Genomic DNA, 21110 nt, shown 5'->3' on the forward strand with positions numbered 1-21110 from the left:
TATAAATAAGGAACAGATTTACAAAAATTAAAGTCAGATCTTTGAGGCACTTATACGATTTAGTATAGAGATGGGCAACATATTAAGTTCATAAATTCCTCTTTGGTGTCTCACAAAACTATTGTCCAGGAAAATACCATATCATATCCGGACCATAAGAAATGCTGCATTTCCTGCTAAACCATTTCAGTGACAAATCCAGTAGCAACTTTTGCTCTCTCCAGTATGGCAGTTTTGGCATTGATAAAGAGACCCAGGTTAGAATTCCCTCTCAGCTAGGATGCCTTCTGGTTGTTCATGAATCAGTGTAGCATAATGAGAATAAAATGGATTGAGAAAAACAGTGCATAGGACCTTGGGTTCCTTTTATAAAGGGCAGAAAAGAAAATGTAGTTAATACAGTTCTTAAAGGTTTTTGTTCTACCTGTTACTGGAATAGAAGAAATCTCCCAGTGCACAAAAATATATTTATTTAGCCCATCATGTTTTGAATCTCTGTTTTTCTTAGGGGGCATGCTTAAACCTCCCATTCCCTGCGAATTTTTCAACAGGGTTTGGATTCAAAGCTTGGTCTTTTAGCAGTAATTATATTTCTTTTTTCACCTGCAAGTAGGGAAGTATCTCCTCCTTTCCATAGTTTTTCCTGCACTAGATGGCTTCCTCTTTTTTATTTATTATTATTTTCTGAAACTATAATTGTAAAAAAAAAAAGCTCTAAGGTTTATCAGCAGAACAAGCCACAACAAAATTATATACCAGTTCGTGACAAAGTGTTTTTGGAAGTCTTGCATGGCTTTCCACAGATGTCTGAATTTTATCATGACTAACTGCTTTGTAGAGCTGGAACATGGGATAGCAAAGGAAGATAGAAAAAGATACAAAGCTGAACCATCTGCTTCCTTGAATAAGTGAGCTGTAATCACTGGAATTTTATAGATGTTTCCGGCAATGGAAACCAACATTTACACAAACAAGAAGAAGCTCTAAATGACTCTGGCAAAATCATGCATTTTTCTTTGCAACACTCTTTCCAAAAACGTTGTTTTGCAAAGTCCATAGACCAGGTAGATTGTATGTGAAACCTATTCTTTCAACACATTATTTTTGTTAATGAGAAATGGAAAAACAGTAGAGGAAACAGAAAATGAATCTGCTTTCCCAGAGAAACAGCCTTTCATGTCAACAAGAAAAAAAAACTTTTCTTATTGAAGCGAAGGTTCTCTGATCACCACACTCAATTGTCACATCTCTATTATGTACCAAAAAAGCACAGGAAGTGGAAATAGCTCTATTTCCAGGACAACCACACCTGCATGAAAAACAGGAAAAATACTTTTGTCAACCTTTTCATATTTGATGGCTCAGCAAGAGCAGTTGTGAACTTATGTGATTGTGCTGAAAACATTGATAGTTGCAGGGGAAATAAGGGAAAAGGAGAATGGCCTTTTATTTTAATTTGGCTTAAAATTGTGAGAGCTGAGGTGTATCCAGAGACTTCTGGTAAGATCTTGTTAACGCTGTAAAGCCAGATAGCAAATAGGGCAAAATGTAATAAAAAAAATCTGACTGTCCTGCTATTCCATATAAAGATGGACTTTCTGTCTGTTTTTAAAGTATAGGTTAATAACCAAGCATGTGATTTTCCATCTATAATTTAAAAAATGGCACAACCTCAACAGGATTGCTGTCAACAGTGGACTAAATTTCATTGAACACTCAACTAGAGCATGACCGTTAAATCAGTTGTGGAGTGGCATCTACGTAAATGTGTGTAATATTCTTGTTGGGAATAGCAAATGGTTTTGTTAAACCGATTGCGATTATGTTAAACATGTAGACCAGGTCTGACCACTCAGTTCCTGTATGTGAATAATCCACAAAAGCCAGATTTGTTTGAGAAGTATACATTGGTGGATATACTCAATGTGCTACAAGGATAGTACTAATTAAAATATATATATTTCTGTGAATACCAAATATACAATGGAATATTTGTAGAAACAAGTGGAAAGAATGTATACAGTAAAGTATCTTTACATAATTTCTATTGGTATCATGATTCATTTGAATAGCAGACTATTAGCCTATTTTACAATACATGGCTTTTCCATCTTTGTGGTTCCATCTTTGAAACTGTGTTGGGAATTGAGCCTCTTTAGCACCCACATATTTTGCAGTCATAAAGGAAGGTTGCCATTGTGTGTATACTGATTGTATTAAATAAAAATATCACATATTGTGTATATTATGCTTCTGTAATTTCAGTTTTTAAAACAGGTATGCAGTTGACCCTCCATACTTGTGTGTTTCATTTTTGCAGATCTGATTATTCAGATATGATTAAAATGTTCTCTTTAGGAATCACTAGGTTCTCCAGTGCTACTCTGTGTCCAAATTCCACTAGATATTAACTATAGAGTCACGCTGGAGGACCTTGAGATTCCTAGAAAGGTGTTCTCTCAGGTTAAAACTTGCAGTTTTTATTTGCAGTTTTTCACTTTCACGGGGTCCTATGCCCCAAACGGAAGTCAATATGGAGTGCTGACCGTGATTAGTACCATTTGTTTCTGTTACTGATACCTGTTAGCATAAAACACATGACCGTCATTTCCATAATTATTAGAAATGTAAATGACTGCATTCAAAGTACAGCACATATCTCCACAAAATATGCATATTTTATCAGGTGGGAGTTGTGATGCTGGTGAAGCCCATGAAAATGATGTTATATTGTATGCAAAGATTGAAGGAAGAAAGGATCATCTAATACTGGATACAATGACCTACACTTCTTACAGAGTAAGTATTCAGGAGAGATCCAGAAGATTGTATCCATGTCATATGTTTCAGAGCTAATTCTGCAATTAACATACGCTATGCAATTCAATATTCATTTTATTTGTATCTAGTTATGTTGAAGCATTTCCTATTGATTTCTGAGGATATAAAACTCTTAGCTAATTTTATCATGGGTAACCTTAATTCTAAGACACTTTGTTGATATAATGATCAAACGTGAAATGTTTACTCTTGCAGGAGAATGAAATGAAAATTATGTTTTTCAGCAGCAGCATTAGCAAACATATATTTTGTGCAAAAAGGTATTCTGTGTGCAAAATTTACCAATATTTGGCACAAAAATGTTTTTCATTCCTTCCTTAATGCAATTTTAGCCAAAATATCAAATAATTAAAAAAATAACCAGAATGTGCTCTTGCAATCTCAACTTTTGGGGAGAAACGTCCAAAAAATCATATTTATATGAAAAATAAGCAAAAGTTGTCTAATGATTTCAGACATAAATACCATTTTGATATCTTGTGCTGGTTGTGAGTTGTCACAGATAATATGTTCATTGAATAATTTGACTATTGAATCAAAATCTGGACTTGAGACAGGAGAGAAAGGGATGAGGACTATATCACAAATGTAGGATAGCAAGGAACTCTTTAGAGCTTAATTACAATAGTGATGATTATGATAATGATGATAGGGGATACTTGGCTGAGGAGTACTACATGTGAAAAGGGCTTTGGGATTATTATTGTTGATGATAAATTGAACACGAGCCAGCAGTTCAGGGCAAATCTGAACATGATAAATTGAACATGAGCCAACAGTTCAGGCAAATGGTATCTGAGCTTGCATTAACAGAAGCATGGTTTCCAGGCTGAGGGAATTAACAGTGACAGTAAGAGTGGTTTGACAGTAGAACCAATTGCTTCAAGCAGTGATGGGGTCTCTGCTCTGGATGTCTTTAAAAAGAGGCTGGACAGCTACCTGCTGGGAATGCTTTAGCTGTTAGATCCTGCACTGAGCAGGAAGTTGGACTTGATGACCAGTAGGGTCCCTCCCAACTCTATGATTCTATGGAAGGTGTGTCATCATTTTGCAACTGAGGAAGGTTGCTATTCCTTTTCACATCATTTTCACATCATTTATTTATTTGTTTTATATACTTACAAGGCAATACGAACTACCAGAGGCACTATCTGGGGACAGTTGAGATGGAGTGGAGGCATCTTTCTGTTGACAGAGGGAGGCTCCACCAGTAGAAGCAGGGCCATGCCATCCTAGGATGTGCCAAGAATGCCTCCAAAAATGAACAACTTGTATACATCTGTGATTCCTGGAGGATATACAGTGGTAGTCTACAAAGATGGAATCCTGAAGCATAGAATAGCTAGTGCACCCCACACTGATTTCAATTGTGAGATTCCATATACAGATAGTTCCCAAGGTTCTGTAGATTTGTTCTTAAGTTGAATTGTATATAAGTCAGAAAGGTACATTTTTAGGTGTAACTCAGGCCAAAAAATATAGGTATATATTTAAATTTTCATTGTCGATTATTTTGTCTGTTATTAAGTTTAAGTTAGGCTGTTTTCATTTTGCTGGATGTGGTCTGTCTGAATGTAATTTGTTTGTATGTCTTCCCTTTTGGTGTTGACTGTTTGCCATACATGTTGGAAACCGCCACGAGACCCTTCGGGGAGATAGGGCAGTATACAAATAAAGCATTATTATTATTATTATTATTATTATTATTATTATTATTATTATTATTATTATTAGGATAGCATAGGAAAAGGTGTTTGTTTTGCTGTCTGTGTCCCTCTTCAGAAGATTTCACCTTACTTTCTGTCCCTGTGGTCATTGGATTTTGAATGGCTTGTTGTGGAAACAAAAATTGGTGATAAAGTTTTAGTGGGGACACCTTTCCCCAGATAACTGTTTCAGACGTGAATTTCCCTTCCAATTGGTAGATTTCTCTCACTTCCTGATGTCTCACCCGTTCTTAACTATAAGTTGTTTGTAAGTTGGATGTTTGTAACTCGAGGACTGCCTGTAATGGTAAAGCTAAACCATCATCTCTCACCATGGGATAGGGTGAGCCACACAAGCTTCTTAAATGGCAAATAATTTGCTAATCTGATTCCTCTTCCCTCAAACCTACACACTTTCATTTTCGTTCTTACTCCATGCTGCATAGCTTTCACAGCAACCTTAAGACAGTTAACAAAATGTGTGTAAATCCAATAAATAAATAAATGTAATTAATTTCTTTTGAAGGTTCCATCTTTGGTTTCAGTTATCATCAGTCCAGAATTACAGACTCCAGCAACCAAGTTCTGTCTCAAGCAGAAGAATCATCAAGGGAAGAACAAAAATGTCTGGGCAGTTGACTACTTCCATGTCCTGCCTGTGCTCCCTTCCCCTGTAACTCACATGATCCAGTTTTCGCTTAACCTCGGTTGTGGAACCCACCAACCAGGCAACAGGTAGGACACGTTAAAAGCAAAAAATGTTCTTCCGTTTTTAGAACCTCATCTTGTATACAACTGTACTTTTGCTTTCTTTATTTTCTGGGAGAAAAGGAAAATAGACAATGTGAAATAAACTCACATATTGTGAAAGAAGACTCACAATGTGTGATATAATGGCTCAACAGAATTATGCAATGGATATGACTAGAAATTCTAGATTTGTGCACAGACTGTTGAAAAATTATTGCTAAGAGCCATAAAAGAAAACTAGGTTTTGAGGATTTAGATCAGTTTCAGCAGACTTCCTTCAGAACTCTCCCAAACATCCATTGCATTTTTTCACTTTCTAGTATAGGAGTGAGCTCTTGCAGCTCACACTTCAACCCCAGGCTGGGTTTTATGGCTCCTAATGTTACGAGTCAAATGCCAGCCAATATAAACAACTCAGTTTATTGCAAAAACAACACAAAAGAGCCTAAGAAACAACCAAAAGGAAGCTCAAAACACTTTCTCTTCAGTGTGAGGTAACAATGTCCAAAAAGAACTCAAAAGACCCAAACTTGGGATATAATCTGGATTATCCTGGGAAATAATCCAGATTAAAACAAACTTAGTTGAAAAGGCTGGAAACTCGCTCCACCTGTTGGTTGGAGCTAAACAAACACATGAAAGCTACCAGCAGTAACCCACAGTGACCAATGGCCACACAATGCCCCAAAACGTTGCTAAACCAAAACCACGTTGTAAAGAAGAAATCACAGCTGCCACGTCCGGTCCGCGTCGTTAGGGAAAATCACAGGCATCGAGTTCCAGTCCAGGTCATCAGGAAGAAGTCACAGTCACCGAATTCCAGTCCAACGTAAACACAAAGAGCCAAAGGGACGGAGGCAAGCTGGCAGCTAATGCATAAAACCAACACAAGACAATCCAGCGCAAACCCACACAATGCCAGCCCCCATTGCCACTAAAAACCCGGGTTAACACTTACGTCCCAAAGCAGTCTTCCAAACACGTCCTCTGAAACAGAGATCCCGAAAAGCGCCCAACAAAACACCTTGCCAATTGCAAAGTTACATTAGCAACAAAGTTACTTTTATCTACAAGTCCTCTTCTGAACTTGAGCCAGCCAATGCCCCATCCACAGCTGGTTGCTGCAAATCCTCATCAGAGCTGGAGTCACCCAACGCCCCACCTCCAGCTGCCGCCCTTCTACGATCTCTCCAGCCAGACCATCTTCTATCCAAACCCATAACTCCCCAGGATCCATCTGTATCTTCTCCGTGCCATCCCTTAAATGTACCACTGCTTGTGGGATCCTCAAGAATCTCCCAGATCTCCTGAACCTTAGTCCAATCCATCACTTCACTCCCAGAGTCTGACATCCCACCCTCCTGACTCCCAGTCCCACAATCCCCTTCAAAACCCTCAAAGGTATCATCATCAGAGGGCTCCATAAGTATTTCTCGGATTCTCTTCCTTTGTTGCTCCTCATCAGAGTCTTGCTCACGAGCAGTTTTCCTGCCTCTTCTAATACAACTAGTAGGATCTCTACTTGAAGACTCCATCACAACACCTAACACCCATCTATTCTCTTGATCATTCTCTACAAAACAATGGCAGTAAAATTGCCTCTTCTATAAACCTCCAGGACCTGTGACTCAATTTTCAAATAGGACACCAGCCCCCTTCCTACAGTGTTTAACAGTTTTAAAATACCTGTTTTTCAGAAAATAAATGGAGTAGCAACTAATTATAGTTTTTCTCTTTTTTTGTTTTTTCTCTCTCTCTGGTCATCTGTGTGATGTGCATTTGTATATTTGTGTGCTTAATGGTGGGCTAACTAGAGACTTAAAGTTGCAACAATCATTTTAAAACAAAGCTCTTTTTGAAGTACAGTATATGTATAAGAATGATTTTCTGCTTAATAAGGGGGTTTTCTACTTCATTCTTTGATCTCTTTTGAAATATTTTCTTTTCTTCTAACTCACACAATGCCTTTGGTTTAATTGTTGTTGTTGTTTTTAGAAAAATACTAACTTTCCATAAACTGCATCTGCATTTCAAAAATAATGTGGCAGTACACATCTGTTTGTTCTTAAAAGCACAATAATGGCACTACCATGCAGAAGACTTAACATAGGATATATAATGTGAATGCGAACCTTAAATTTAAATTTAAAGTATCATAAATTGAAAAGCCATGCAGATAACTACAGCCTCTAACCTCTGAAGGGATGGAGGACCATCAAGATGGTCTGCCTCAGGAGACTTATGGATCTAGATGGGTTCCTGACATTTCTTGAGAGCCTTCCTGTCATAGAGGCAAACGATTCTGTCGATGCCCTGGTTTACATCTATAATTCGGAGGTGACCAGGACAGTGGACACAATCACCCCTGAACGTCCACTCTTGGTCAGCAGAATCAAGTCAGCTCCTTGGTTCACCGAGGAGCTGGTGGTGATGAAGCAAAACAGACGTGGGCTAGAGCACCGTTGAAGGATGACTTGATGCACATCTGACCGAGCACAGGCTAGCTAGAGCCTCACTTAAGGCCTATTCTACAGCAATAGAACCAGCCAAGAAGGTTTTTTTGGCTGCTTGTATTGTGTCTGCAACTAACAGGCCTGCTGAGTTCTTTCAGGTGGTCAGGGAGCTCCTTCATCCTTCTGAGGGGGAGGGGACCTCTGACCACCTAACAACTCAATGTGGCGAGTTCACCCATCATTTTGAAGATAAAGTCACTCAAATACGTTCCGACTTAAATGCCAACCTTAGAGCAGTACCAAGGGATTTAACGGAGGCATCTGTCTGTCTGGTTTTGATGGATTTGTTCCAGCTTGTTCAGTCTGATGAAATTGACAGAATCCTTGGAGCTGTGAGAGCGACCACATGTTCTCTAGACCCTTGCCCATTCTGTCTTATCAAACTTATCGGGAAGGGTATTCATTGATTTGTTCACAAATCTCTCTGCCTCTCTGGTCCAGGGACAATTTCCAACTAGCCTAAAACATGCAATTGTAAGACCTATTCTATAAATGGCATCCCTGGATTCCTCGGTTCTTAACAACTACCAGCTAATCTCTAATCTCCCCTTTTTGAACAAGGTTCTGGAGCGGGTGTTGGTTTCCCAGTTCTAGGAATTCTTGGAAGAAACCGACCATCTAGATCCATCACAGTCTGGCTTCAGGCCTGGTCACGGCACAGAGACTACCTTGGTCACCTACCAGGATGACCTCCGCAGAGAACTAGACAGGGGGAGTGTGTCCTTGTTGGTTCTCTTGGATATCTCAGTGGCTTTCGATAATAATAATAATAATAACAATAATAATAATAATAATAATAATAATAATAATAATAATAATAATCTTTATTTATATACCGCCCTATCTCATCGAGGGACTCAGAGTGGTTTCCAATACAACAAGAAACATACATACATACAAACATACATTGACCATGGTATCCTTCTGGGATGGCTCTCCGGAGTGGGTCTTGGGGGCACTGCTCTGCAGTGGCTCTGCTCCTTCCTGGAGGATTGTGTCCAGTTGGTGAATCTGGGGCATACCTGCTTGGACCCCTGGCCTTTGACCTGTGGGGCCCCGCAAGGATCCATTCTTTCTCCCATGCTTTTCAAGATCTACATGAAACTGCTGGGTGAGGTCATCTGGAGTTTTGGAGTTCGGTGCCATCTCTATGGAGATGACACTCAGTTCTATCACTCTTTTCCACCAAACTCCCAAGGAAGCCTCCCGTGTCCTGGACCAGTGCCTGACTGCTGTGGTGGACTGGATGAGGGCTAACAAGCTGAAGCTTAATCCAGACAAGATAGAAGTCCTCCTGGTCAGTCGTGGGGCCGATCAGAGTATAGGGTGGCTATACTTACTTGTCCGAACGTGTCTCCCACTGTGACCTACCACGTAATTTAAGATCTTAAGGGGAGTCCCTGTTCTCGGTCCCACCAGCCTCACAGGTGCGACTGGCAGGGACGAGAGACAGGGCCTTCTCAGTGGTGGCTCTTTGGCTGTGGACCTCCCTCCCTAGTGAATTTTTTGAATTTTTTGAATTTTAGAAAGAAAGTGAAGACCTGGCTATGTGAGCAAGCATTCAAAGAATAAGTTTCGTTGGCTTCAACTCGGTCTGAACTAAGGTTTATGTACAAGGTTTTGTGGATAAATGGCTCAAGTATTTTGTATTATTTAAAATCTGTATTTAATAGCTTATGTTTTATTCTTTTGTATTGTTGTGTATTGACATTGAATTCTGCCAGTTTTGTAAGCCGCCCTGAGTCCCTTCGGGTGAGAAGGGCGGGATAGAAATGATGGAAATAAATAAATAAATAATACCTATGCTCGATGGGGTAACATTCCACCTCAGGACACAGGTCCACAGTCTGGGGGTCCTCCTGGACTCAGCACTGACACTTGATGCTCAGGTGTCGGCAGTGGCCGGAGGGCCTTTGCACATTTAAAACCAGCTGCGACCATACCTTGAGAAGTCTGACTTGGCACCAGTGGTCCACACCTTGGTTACATCTAGATTGGATGACTGCAATGCCTTCTACATGGGTCTGTCTTTGAAGACAGCCCAGAAACTGCAATTAGTGTAAAGATCGGCAGCCAAGTTAACAGGAACCAGCTACAGGGAGAACACAACGCCTCTTCTGAAGCATCTCTACTGCCTGCTGATAATTTTCTGGTCCCAATTCAAAGTGCAGGTTATGACCTACAAAGCCCTTAACGGTTCGGGTCCTGCTTACCTTCACGCCCTGCTTACCTTCGCGCCATATCTCCCCCTCCGAACCAGCATGGGCTCTTAGATCTTCCAAGGAGGCCCTTCTCTCGCTCCCGCCTCCGTCACAAGTGTGGTTGGTGGGGACGAGGGAGAGGGCCTTCTCCGTGGTAGCCCCCCGACTCTGGAACTCTCTCCCCAGGGAGATCAGATTAGCCTACACCCTGTCCACTTTCTGCAAAGACTTGAAGACATGGATATGTCAACGAGCTTTTGAACAATCGTAATTTTTTACTACCCAGTCTTAATTGTTTACTGTCCTGATCTCCAGCACTGTACTCCCACTCCTAATTTTATTGTCCTGCTTTTTTCACATGGCTGCCCCGGCCTTGCAATTTTAATAGCCCCACCTTTCAGTTTCGATATCAGCTGTTGTATTTTATGATGCTTTATTTTACAGCTTAACTGTTTTAATGATATTGTTGTGTTTTAACTTTTATCTGTTCTGGTCTTTGGGCTTGGTTCCCATGTGAGCTGCTCCGAAACCCTTCGGGGAGATTGAAGCGGGTGATAAAAATAAAGTTGTTGTTGTTGTTGTTGTTGTTGTTATAGTAAAATGTGATCCAAGTAATTTTTTCTGAATAGCTCATAATTTGATTTTTAACACTTCATTTGCACAATTTAAGATCGTTATTAAAATTAAATTATTTTTCAAAAAGCTAAATATGTTAATATTTCCTTAATTAGCTGAACTCTTGCAAGATGAAAGAAGGCTAATAGATATACTGATGGTATTTCATTTTTGGTATTGAGTGACATTACAGAGGTCAGGGGAAAGTGCATTCATGTTGAAATAATGTACACACAAATTGTATTAAAATATTCTGGGGTTGAAGGGTGTCAAGATCTTCCATGTTCAACATTCTGCATTGCATAAGTCAAAGCATAATGCTCCATCTGTGCAGTTCTACCTGACTACTGGTATTTCTCATATGTGTGAGTACCTGTCTCAGCTATTTAGTGATTGTATGAGGTGTTGGGGACCCAGGAACAATCTGGCTGAAACTGGCAGCAAACAGTACTTATCCTGTTTTTGGTTTCCCATTGAGTTTACTGGAGATCCATGAGAGAGATGAATGTTCCTTCTTTACAGCAGCATTTAGATGTCTTTCAGATACCCCATAAATTTTAACAGCCACTAAATCAGTGGTTTTTAACCTGTGGGTCCCCAGATGTTTTGGCCTTCAACTCCCAGAAATCCCAGCCAATTTACCAGCTGTTAGGATTTCTGGAAGTTGAAGGCCAAAACATCTGGGGACCCACAGGCTGAGAACCACTAATCTTCAGGGAGAGGTACAGTGATAACTATAGAGCAGAAAGCAACTAAGAACAAAAATTGTGTTATATAGTGTTATTTAAATAAATAGAAAAATATCTGTGTAGTTTTTCATTGTTAAGATCATTATATATATACTGGAAACTCTCCAGTTCAAGGGTCCCTTAAATCCTATATTAGTTATCCAACCCTGCATTTCAAGGATATTACAAAAATAGCTTACGTTCTAAGATAACTACAGAGTTTTACAAGATAATGGATTTTGTCCATTGTGGAAATGCTCTGCATAACTTAGTGATCATATAGTAACTAACAAGCAGCTATCAAAAATTTCCCTGAAAATATTTTATCTGATGGAGGTAAAAAGAGTGATCAAAGACATACAGAATCACTTATGTTCTATAATTAGATCTAATTCACAAATCAGGGCAGCAGAATGTATTTACATTTTCATCCTGTGTTCTTTGCAGGAAACATGCAAAGGGTTAAGCAAAGATACACAACTTGAAAGATAGTCCTAATTCATAGTCCTGGCCTGTCCCAGTGTTAGTTTCAATTGGAATAGGTTGGTGGGCTGAGTGTAGAAGAATGGTGGTCCCTGGACCATCTGCAACTAGTTCCTGGGAGCTACCAGAAAAGAGAGAAATAATTGTAGCCAGTGGGCACTAATATATTACTGACCCCTGGCCCTTTGGAAGGAAGGAATTGCTGGACACCCGCCCCCCTCCAATTTCCCTAAGTCAATTGAATTTCTGCGGGGTGTAGTAACATATCTATTTATCTTCCATGTGCTCAATTGGTACAATTGGTGTACTGTATTTATGGCTAATTATTGGATTTAAATCATAATGAGAAAACGATGGTTAATTGAGGACATCTTGTCTTGTTGCAGTAGTCACATGAGGACAGAACATGCAGACAAAATGTTGTTTTATCTGGCTAACGTGAATTAGGTCTTAGAAAAAATGTGACATACATGTGACCCTTATGCACCATACCCACCCCAAATACACTAAATTGTATCCCTTCTCCAGATCTGCTAATATGATCTAGGACTAATATCCATAGTTGTTTGGTTTGGTTTTGTTCCTAGTAGGCTTTGCCTTTGAACCTCTTGACTACTTTGTGAGAGGATGAATTATCTAAGCAATGTTATGATCAAGAAGACAGCTCTGTATGTCTTCTATTTTTATGTACTTCTGTACTAGTCCTGTATTTATTAAATATAAATGACCTAACTCAACACTCAACTTGGTCTACTAACCTCTCCACAAAATGGTATGAGAAATCTATTAACAGTAAGAAGCATATAGGCTCTTCTTCTCACTTTCCCTTTAGCCTGTCCTGTGTTTGACACATCAGTATGGCATCAATCTATTTTGAATCCAGTGTAAAAATAACAGCCTGCTTGGTAAGTTAGGCCTGCAGGTGCTGCCCTCACAACCCATCAGCTAAATACATTCTGACATGGGTTGTTGCCTTGTCTTTTAGCACACCGTGCTTTGTAATTCCTTCATTTCTGGAATTCACTCCCAGGCATTTGATACTTCTATACTGTGCCGGGAAGGGGGGGGGGGGTCAATTATTTAACAAGCTGTATCAAAATTTTACTTGTTCTTGCTACACATGTCAATTTACTACATTTAGTAGTGACGGTGGTTGGAATAGCTTCATTTTATATCACTATTTCTTTGTGTTGCCAGTGTCAGCTTGGAGTTTTCCACAAACCATGGTCGTACTTGGTCATTACTTCACTCAGAATGTCTGCCAGAGATCTGTGCTGGGTCCCACCTTCCTCATAGTACAATCTACGCATCTGAAAACTACAGTGGGTAAGGGAATTTTCTCCCCAAAATAGCTCTAAAACAAAAATGATACAAAAATAAGTTGTTCCTGGCTCTGTAAAGCAGTTGGGTTAATGCCCCCAAGTAACCTCTACTTTGTGGCAAACAGAGAAAGACAAATGAAGATGATATAGTACACTGAGAAATGTTATTCATGTCAGGTTGTTTTCATTGTATGAAAAAGACAATTCTTTTTTAAACTCTTGGCTCCTGAAAAGATTTTATAGATTTACTTATCATTTCTTGATCTGAGTTTACATATGTGCCTTCAAGTTGCCTATCCAGCTTAACGAGACTCCATGGATTTCATAAGGTTTTCATGGAACAATGAATCCTCAGAGGAGGTTTTTGCCAGTTCCTTTTTCTGAAATATGGCCTACAGCACTTGCTATTTGTTGACAGTCTCCCATCAAGACTAACCCTGCGAAGTTTCCAAGATTATATGAGGTCTGGTGCCTTTAAGACAGTGGTTCTCAACCTTTGGGTCCCCAGGTGTTTTGTTCTACAACTCCGAGAAATCCCAACCAGTTTACCAACTGTTAGGATTTCTGGGAGTAGAAGGCCAAAACACCTAGGGACCCACGGGTTGAGAACCACTGCTTTAAGGTATGTGATCTTTCCTTGGTATACCTTAAAATAGGAACTTGATACAAATGCCTTTCTTATTACTTTTCTGAAACCAGAAGTTCCCTTCCATTTGCAGAAGAAAGGAGACAGTGTTTCCATTGGAAAAAGAAAGATTGCTTCCCACGCTGTCTAGGATAATGACCACTTGAAAAAATACCTAGGGGAATGAGAAATAGGCAGAAACCCTCCTCCAACTACAGATTTCCATGAGTGGAAATCTGGATCCTGTCTGAAGATCCATCCCTGCTTATTAGGACTATTATCCAAAAATAAAAAGGCAAATATGGACTCATATTACAGTATTTAGCCATATTTGTGTATAGTTTAAACCACTATGATCCTCAAATGCTGTTATATGTTTTGCCTCTCATGTAACTAAAGTATCTACAGTTGGTTTATGCTCAACATTTTTGTAATTTTAAATCAACTTGTAACTTTAAAAGCATGTGTTCTCAAACATGTTCTCATGTTTGTTTCAGGTGGAACCGAATAACTATTCCCCTTCCAAATGCAGCATTAACCAGTGATACCAGGATTCGATGGAGACAAATGGGACCGATCCTTGGAAACATGTGGGCAATTGACAATAGTTAGTAGTATTCATTACTGTCATCATTGCGTTTCACTAGTGCTTAATATCTGAAATTTCTTCTCAGTGAATGCCATTGTATTTCCCAGTATTATAATACTGCTTTGAACTCAAATTTCTTAAGTAATCTTTTTTTCTGTTTTGTTGATTAAGTGAAACTGAATAACAATGTCATAGTTACACTGGAGAATCCTATGATAAAAAAGAATGAAATAATCTAGATAAACTATGTATATATTACATGCAGGCATATGGAAAATACCAATATCTTTTCAAAGCACTTCCATTGATAATGTCATACTTATGGACACAATATTAATGTTAAATGCTAATTTTTATTTAAAATAAACACTTGGCCTAATGCTTGTAGGGTACATAATTACTCTTGGAGTTAGCCTTGGGTGTAAAAGGAGAAAAGCATTTTGGAACTGGCCCTATATGCTGCCTCTTTATTCCTTTTCTCCCATTCAATTCTCTATCTGCATTTAAATTTTAGTAGCCAGAATTGCTAAGAATGTCAATTTACCTTGAATCATGCTGCTGTATGCTGCTTGGTTGCTCCTTTTTGGCTCCTTCGGATAGCACAATTTACTAAACTATTCAGTAGACTCAATCCATGCCTTCTTGTTTCCAAACTGGGTTATACACCTTGTATTCATTTATTCTTGACTTATGTTTCTATTTTAATTAGGAAGGAACAAGCCAAAGTTTTCAATTTAATTTTTATCTTAAATAAACCATAGAAAACCAAAATGTTAAGATGAGTTTAGAAATCTATTTGCCTAGAATGGTAAAGTAGAAAAATCTTCATAATACTCGAGTCTGTCCTCCAGTACATTTTATTGCCTTGAAGAAATGTATATTGAGCCCTAAAAGATATTTTCCAAAAACAAGAAAGGCATTATCAAAAATTATATTAGTGATAAAGACAATAAGGAGGAAGAAAAAAAAGGAGAAATATAAAAATACTGTCTAGGAGACCTGTATTCCTATGTGTTTCTAAATGAATGGCATATTATAGTGTATTTTTTTAGATTTATGTAAAACCAATTCAATAGTAGCATTTCCTGCAAAGTAAGCTCCACAAAACAACATCAAAATGAATTAATGGATTAGTGTGAAATATCTGCAGTTTTTAGTCCACCTTGCTTTAAATCCAGGGTTTGAGGCTAAAGTTTCATGCTAGGATACTGGGAAAGTGAAATTTAATTCCTTATTATTTTTAACAAGATGTGATTCAGAAGCTACATTCCTCCAATATATTTTCTTTAGCAGAAAATACTTGATGAATTAAATCTGCAATGCTATTCACACTTACATGGGAAGTTCCCCGTGGAACTTTTTTTGTAGTAGGCATGAGGTGCATCTAGAAAAATTACCACTTTAACTTCCATGGCTCAATGCTTTGGAATACTGGGCTTTGTAGTTTAGTAAATCATCAGCATTCTTTGGCAGAGAAGGCTTGTAAAATTGCAGGTCTCATGATTTCATAACATTGAATCATGGCATTCGAAGTGGTATTAATTCTACAATGTAGATCTGTGGTTCTCAACCTGAGGTCTCCAGAGGTTTTTGGCCTACAACTCCCAGAAATCCCAGCCAATTTACCAGCTATTGGGTTTTCTGGGAGTTGAAGGCCAAAAGATCTGGGGACCCACAGGTTGAGAATCACTGATGTAAGTGCACCCATGCATCGGATTTGGTCTCTCAGTCTTCTTGGTTCTAGAAGGAAAGTAACCTTGGGATGGAAAGCTGTACAAAGATATTAGGAAATATGATTCTTAATTCCTTTTTGTTGTGTGTTGCGTCTGGGCAAGGGAGGCTATTAATCAGACTTGCGATTGGAGATTATAATGGCAAAATGTTGAGATCCAGTATATTCAGCTTAAACAACACAGGCCCGGGCTGTGGCGCAGGCTGGAGAGCAAGCCAGCTGCAACCAGCTGCAATGAATCACTCTGACCAAGAGGTCATGAGTTCGAGGCCTGCTTGGAGCCTATGTTTGTCTTGTCTTTGTTCTATGTTAAAAGGCATTGAATGTTTGCCTATATGTGTAATGTGATCCGCCCTGAGTCCCCTTCGGGGTGAGAAGGGCGGAATATAAATGCTGTAAATAAATAAACACATGGATATCCAATGTCGATATCCAATACATTCAGCTTAAACAACACATTATAGTTAAGAGGATATCATACGTAAGGATAAGTTAGTATCAGTCATAGCTGACAAACTCATCCCTACATATATATTCCTTTAAGCCATCCTTTACTCATTTATGAAATAATATTGTCAGGATTAAATATTAATGTTATGAACTCTCTGTACCTGCATCTCCTATGTTTATTTTTTGCCGTTTCAAAATTTCAATTTTGATGTCATCTGTTTGTTTGCTCTCCAGTTTACATTGGGCCGTCTTGTCTCAAATTTTGTTCGGGGCGAGGACAATGCACTAGAAAAGGTTGCAAGTAAGTCTGATAATAAATCATGAACCATTCTATTTATGCTTTGCTTATTTATTCTGTACTCTTCCAAGATTTTAGGACAGTCTGCTTTGTGGATTGGCCCTCTTCCTTTAGAGATGGGGTCTTCTAAAAAGAACAATTGAGAATTCCTGCCTCACATAGATCAGACCTATCTCAGTGTCAAAGAGCTCTTAGGCCTTTCAGGACCTAAAATCAATTTTAAAAAATCTTTAAGTAGAAAAGGGATGCGGTTTTCTTACTTTCTAATTATAAACCATTGCAGTTATTTCTTTTTCTGAATAGCTTGGCTGATTGCTTCAGAGGAAGGAAAGATGCTCCTTCCTTTTCCTCTGGATAGTGAATGTGAAGCTGGAGCAGCATAGGCCAATCTGATCTCCCATGGTTTATAGAAAATAATTTGCATAGTTTGAATTCGTCTGAATATATAAAAACTTGATTTATTTACTAGCTGTACCCAGCCACGCGTTGCTGTGGCTAAGTCTGGTTAAATGGAAAAGAAGGAAAAGAGAAAGAGCACTTTTGTAATATGTTTTCTAATATATTTCATTTCACTATGCTTGTGGGTATACAATATTTTTGTTGTTCCATTATCTGCACAGATATAGAGATTGTCCGGTTTGCTGACTCTAGAACACGTAGCATATAATTGTCCATGTGAGAAGCAGTCCGTGTCTGGATCTAAACCGCACAATTCTAAAGATTGGCCCTGTGCTTTGTTGATGGTGATTGCAAACACTAATCAAATAGGGAATTGCAGTCACTTAAATTGAATTGGCATATCTGTTGGAATCATAGGAATGTGAAGAATGAGGACATCTTCACCTTTGAAAGGTCTTGTCAAGATTGTTGTTTCTACAAAGTTGCTCGTTATTTTTTTACTGCAAGCTGCCCGCATTCTGTTGCAAAGCTTTGGCTGGTTGAAATTTCACAACATGATAATTGGCATGCCGATTTTCAAATGCAGTACATGCAATGGCATCCCTGGCAGATTGTGTGAATTCCCAAATTCTGTTGGATAATTAATCGCTTCATCTGCTTCTGCAACAGTGTCGACGGGCTTGTATGTGACTGCCTCACTTGAATGGTAGACTGAATAATTCTGTTAAGTTCGTAGACATCTTTGTTCTTGGCCACAAGAATAACTCATTCACTCAGCCAATCATGTTTCTTATAATTGGTTTGAAGATTGGGAAATACTTATTCAACCAATACTTCATTTGATGTCACTAAATTTTTGTAGTTAATTTTAACGTCTTTACGTGTCACCACAAAGTAGAGTATTTCAGGCAAGCATTTATTTCGTCCACCTGTGTGAATCGAGGAATTACAGGTAATCTTTGTCTGAAATCTCCTGCAAGCAATATTAATGCATCCCCAAATGGTCAACAGATGGTTTTTCAGAAAAAGCATATTTTTACTTGTCACAGGTGTGACATCTATATGATAGCTATATAAAAGCATCCGCATATTCGAATGCAATGTTGTGTCCAAATTTCAAAGCAATTAGTGAAGTATTTTCTGAGATTTTAGATTTTGAACAAACATTTACATTTTTATTTATATAGATTTAGTACATTCATGTATGCAAACCTTTTGTGTAGAGACTTATAGAACTAAAGTGCTGGCTTCCATGCTGCCAGAAAATACGACAGATTTGTTAAATTTGGAGGGAAGGGGCTTCAGAAATAGCATAATCATTTAACTTCTGACAGTTCAATTTGCAATATATTCTTAAGATTTTATTGACCCACTAACTAAAATGAATATTCTTTTTTACATTGAGAAAAGACCATTCTTATGGATATCTCACAGGAAAGGTTACCAGATTGTCATTATTATGAAGAGAAACGGGCACTCTGAGCTAAATAGTAATTAATTTATCTTCTTATCAGAGTAGCCAGACAAGAATAATGAACTATGTTCCATTTTGGGTACATATGATTGGGACAGATAGAAAATAATAGGGGATATCTGCTTTCATGCCTTTCAAGGTTAATCTTCTCTTGAGACCGTTCTCTTAGTTAGATTGTTTGGTATTTCAAATCTAGTAGGCTACTAGGCCCAATTTTATAATCATAATTGCAGAGTATTGTTGTATGCTTTTAGAACAAATTCAGTGCAGTGAGTAAAAGCTAGCGAGAAATGTTAGGCAGATATTTTAATGTATGATATATTTTATGTCTGGAAACTTTATCCAAAACTTGATTTCCCCAAGATTTTTATAATAATTAGCTAACTATAAGATGGTTTTGTTTTGCGTTTATTACAGATGTGATCCTGGCTACTCAGGACCTGCATGTGAAATGGCTTCTCAGACCTTTCCTATGTTTATCTCTGAGAGTTTTGGCAATTCTAGGCTCTCTTCCTATCATAATTTTTACTCTATCCGTGGTGCTGAAGTCAGCTTTGGCTGTGGAGTTCTAGCCAGTGGCAAAGCCTTGGTTTTTAACAAAGAAGGAAGGCGTCAACTTATCACTTCTTTTTTGGATAGCTCACAGTCCAGGTAAAAAAAAAAGACAAATAGAAACAATACAGGCTTTGAAATGCTCCTGAACAGACTAACATCTGAGTGACCACACTACATCATGTATTATAGACGTACAGCTTCTATTTGGTAGAGAAGCACATATATTTCTTGTTTTTTTAATCTACACTTTATGTAATTTTGGTTCACTGAAATAAATGTTTTTTTAAAAAAAATTATTTGCTTTATCTGCATTGCTAGGTATTTAATACATTTGGGAGGAAGTATTGTGTGTCTGAGTTTGCAAGCATGCGACATTAATATCAAAAGTGAGTGTTGGAGCCAAATGCTAATTAATTATTTATGAGGTTGTATTTATTTTGACAGCTTGTGGCAGCTGATTAGATCCATTCAATATCTCCTTCACCCCTCCGGTTCCTAATAAATAATTGAATGCAATAATGATTGGCATTTTAAAACAATATATGCCACATTGCATTGTTGGACTGAATAAACAATTTCAACTACACAAAGACCCCATAAATATTGTGTACTTGCCTAGATTTTTGAGATTAAAAACAACTGTTTTAGGAAGTGACTCCTGCATAAACTTGTAATTTACAATGATGCATACTGTTATTAACTAGATTCCTCCAGTTCACGTTACGTCTTGGAAGCAAATCCGTCTTGAGCGCTTGTAAAGCACCCAACCAACCCGGAGAAGGCGTCTTACTACACTATTCATATGACAATGGGATTACATGGAAGCTGCTCGAACATTATTCCTACCTTAGTTATCATGAACCAAGGTATATGGATTGCTTCAGTGTTGAATAATGCAGATGCACCTATTATGAATTGTCTATGTGCAACCCATTTGAACTGAAACACTTAAGGTGAGCCAGACTCACCTTCATTTTAGTTAACCTTTTAACAAGATATTGTAGTGAAAATGTACTCATACTTCAATTTACTTACAAGTTGCCTCAGGTTTAATAGATGTGTTATAATACTTCAACTTTTTCTGATTAATTTGCTGCTCCTCAGATATTTTTGGATAAGGAACTTGCACTAATTAAAGACAAGGCATTTTGGAAGCAGTGGGCATTGGCAATTAGAAATAGAAAGAATATTCCAAATAATTTTTAAATGGTTTTTAAAACTACTAAAAAAAAACCTTGACAAGAAGAATACCAAACTGATTATCATCTTAGAAGTTCAGGACTTATTTTATATAGAATTTGTATGTAGTCATTTTGCACTGTCGGTAATATTTTCTGTGTTTTCTGCATAGAAAATAATGTTATTTCTGTACAAAAACATGCTGATTGTATGTGGAAAACCACATTTGCTTTGTAAGAAATACTGTCTTCATAGAAGAATGCTGTTTTATGAACAAAAAGACCACATGCAAACTTATCTATAATAAGTCTCAAACTGTGAACAGTTACTGACAATTCTGCAGTTTTCAAGGTTGCTAAAATCACTGATTGATTCCTTTGAGAAGAAAAATTGAATTGCAAGTCTAGGATGAATAGAAGAACACTCCCCGTATCTGCAGGGGATATTTTTCTGGATTTCTTATGGATATGCATAACTGCAGATATTAGTGAAACTTATTGCAATGAAGGACTTCTGGCCGAATAATTTCATAATGCTGGAGGACCTAGAACCTGTCTCAAGAGGCCTTATATTGTCGGAAGTGGAGAAATGATGCCACAAGTACTAAGATAAGTGGGCAGTCTTGTATAAAATGAAGTCATTATGCTCCT

General features: G+C 38.1%; 1 protein-coding gene across 6 annotated transcripts in view; it reads left to right on the forward strand.

Annotated features, from left to right (window-relative positions):
• Positions 1 to 21110, forward strand: part of reln (reelin) — a 395806-nt gene that overhangs the window by 243532 nt on the left and 131164 nt on the right. For all 6 annotated transcript variants that reach the window (XM_062981720.1, XM_062981721.1, XM_008111538.3 and 3 more), the window contains 7 exons: positions 2687 to 2799; positions 5074 to 5282; positions 13035 to 13163; positions 14282 to 14391; positions 16790 to 16856; positions 19144 to 19377; positions 19986 to 20147. In XM_062981720.1, coding sequence (XP_062837790.1) covers positions 2687 to 2799; positions 5074 to 5282; positions 13035 to 13163; positions 14282 to 14391; positions 16790 to 16856; positions 19144 to 19377; positions 19986 to 20147 — 1024 coding nt within the window. The remainder of the gene's footprint in view (positions 1 to 2686; positions 2800 to 5073; positions 5283 to 13034; positions 13164 to 14281; positions 14392 to 16789; positions 16857 to 19143; positions 19378 to 19985; positions 20148 to 21110) is intronic.

The sequence above is a fragment of the Anolis carolinensis genome, chromosome 5 (genome assembly GCF_035594765.1).
Source record: "Anolis carolinensis isolate JA03-04 chromosome 5, rAnoCar3.1.pri, whole genome shotgun sequence".
NCBI classification, from domain to species: Eukaryota; Metazoa; Chordata; class Lepidosauria; order Squamata; family Dactyloidae; genus Anolis; species Anolis carolinensis.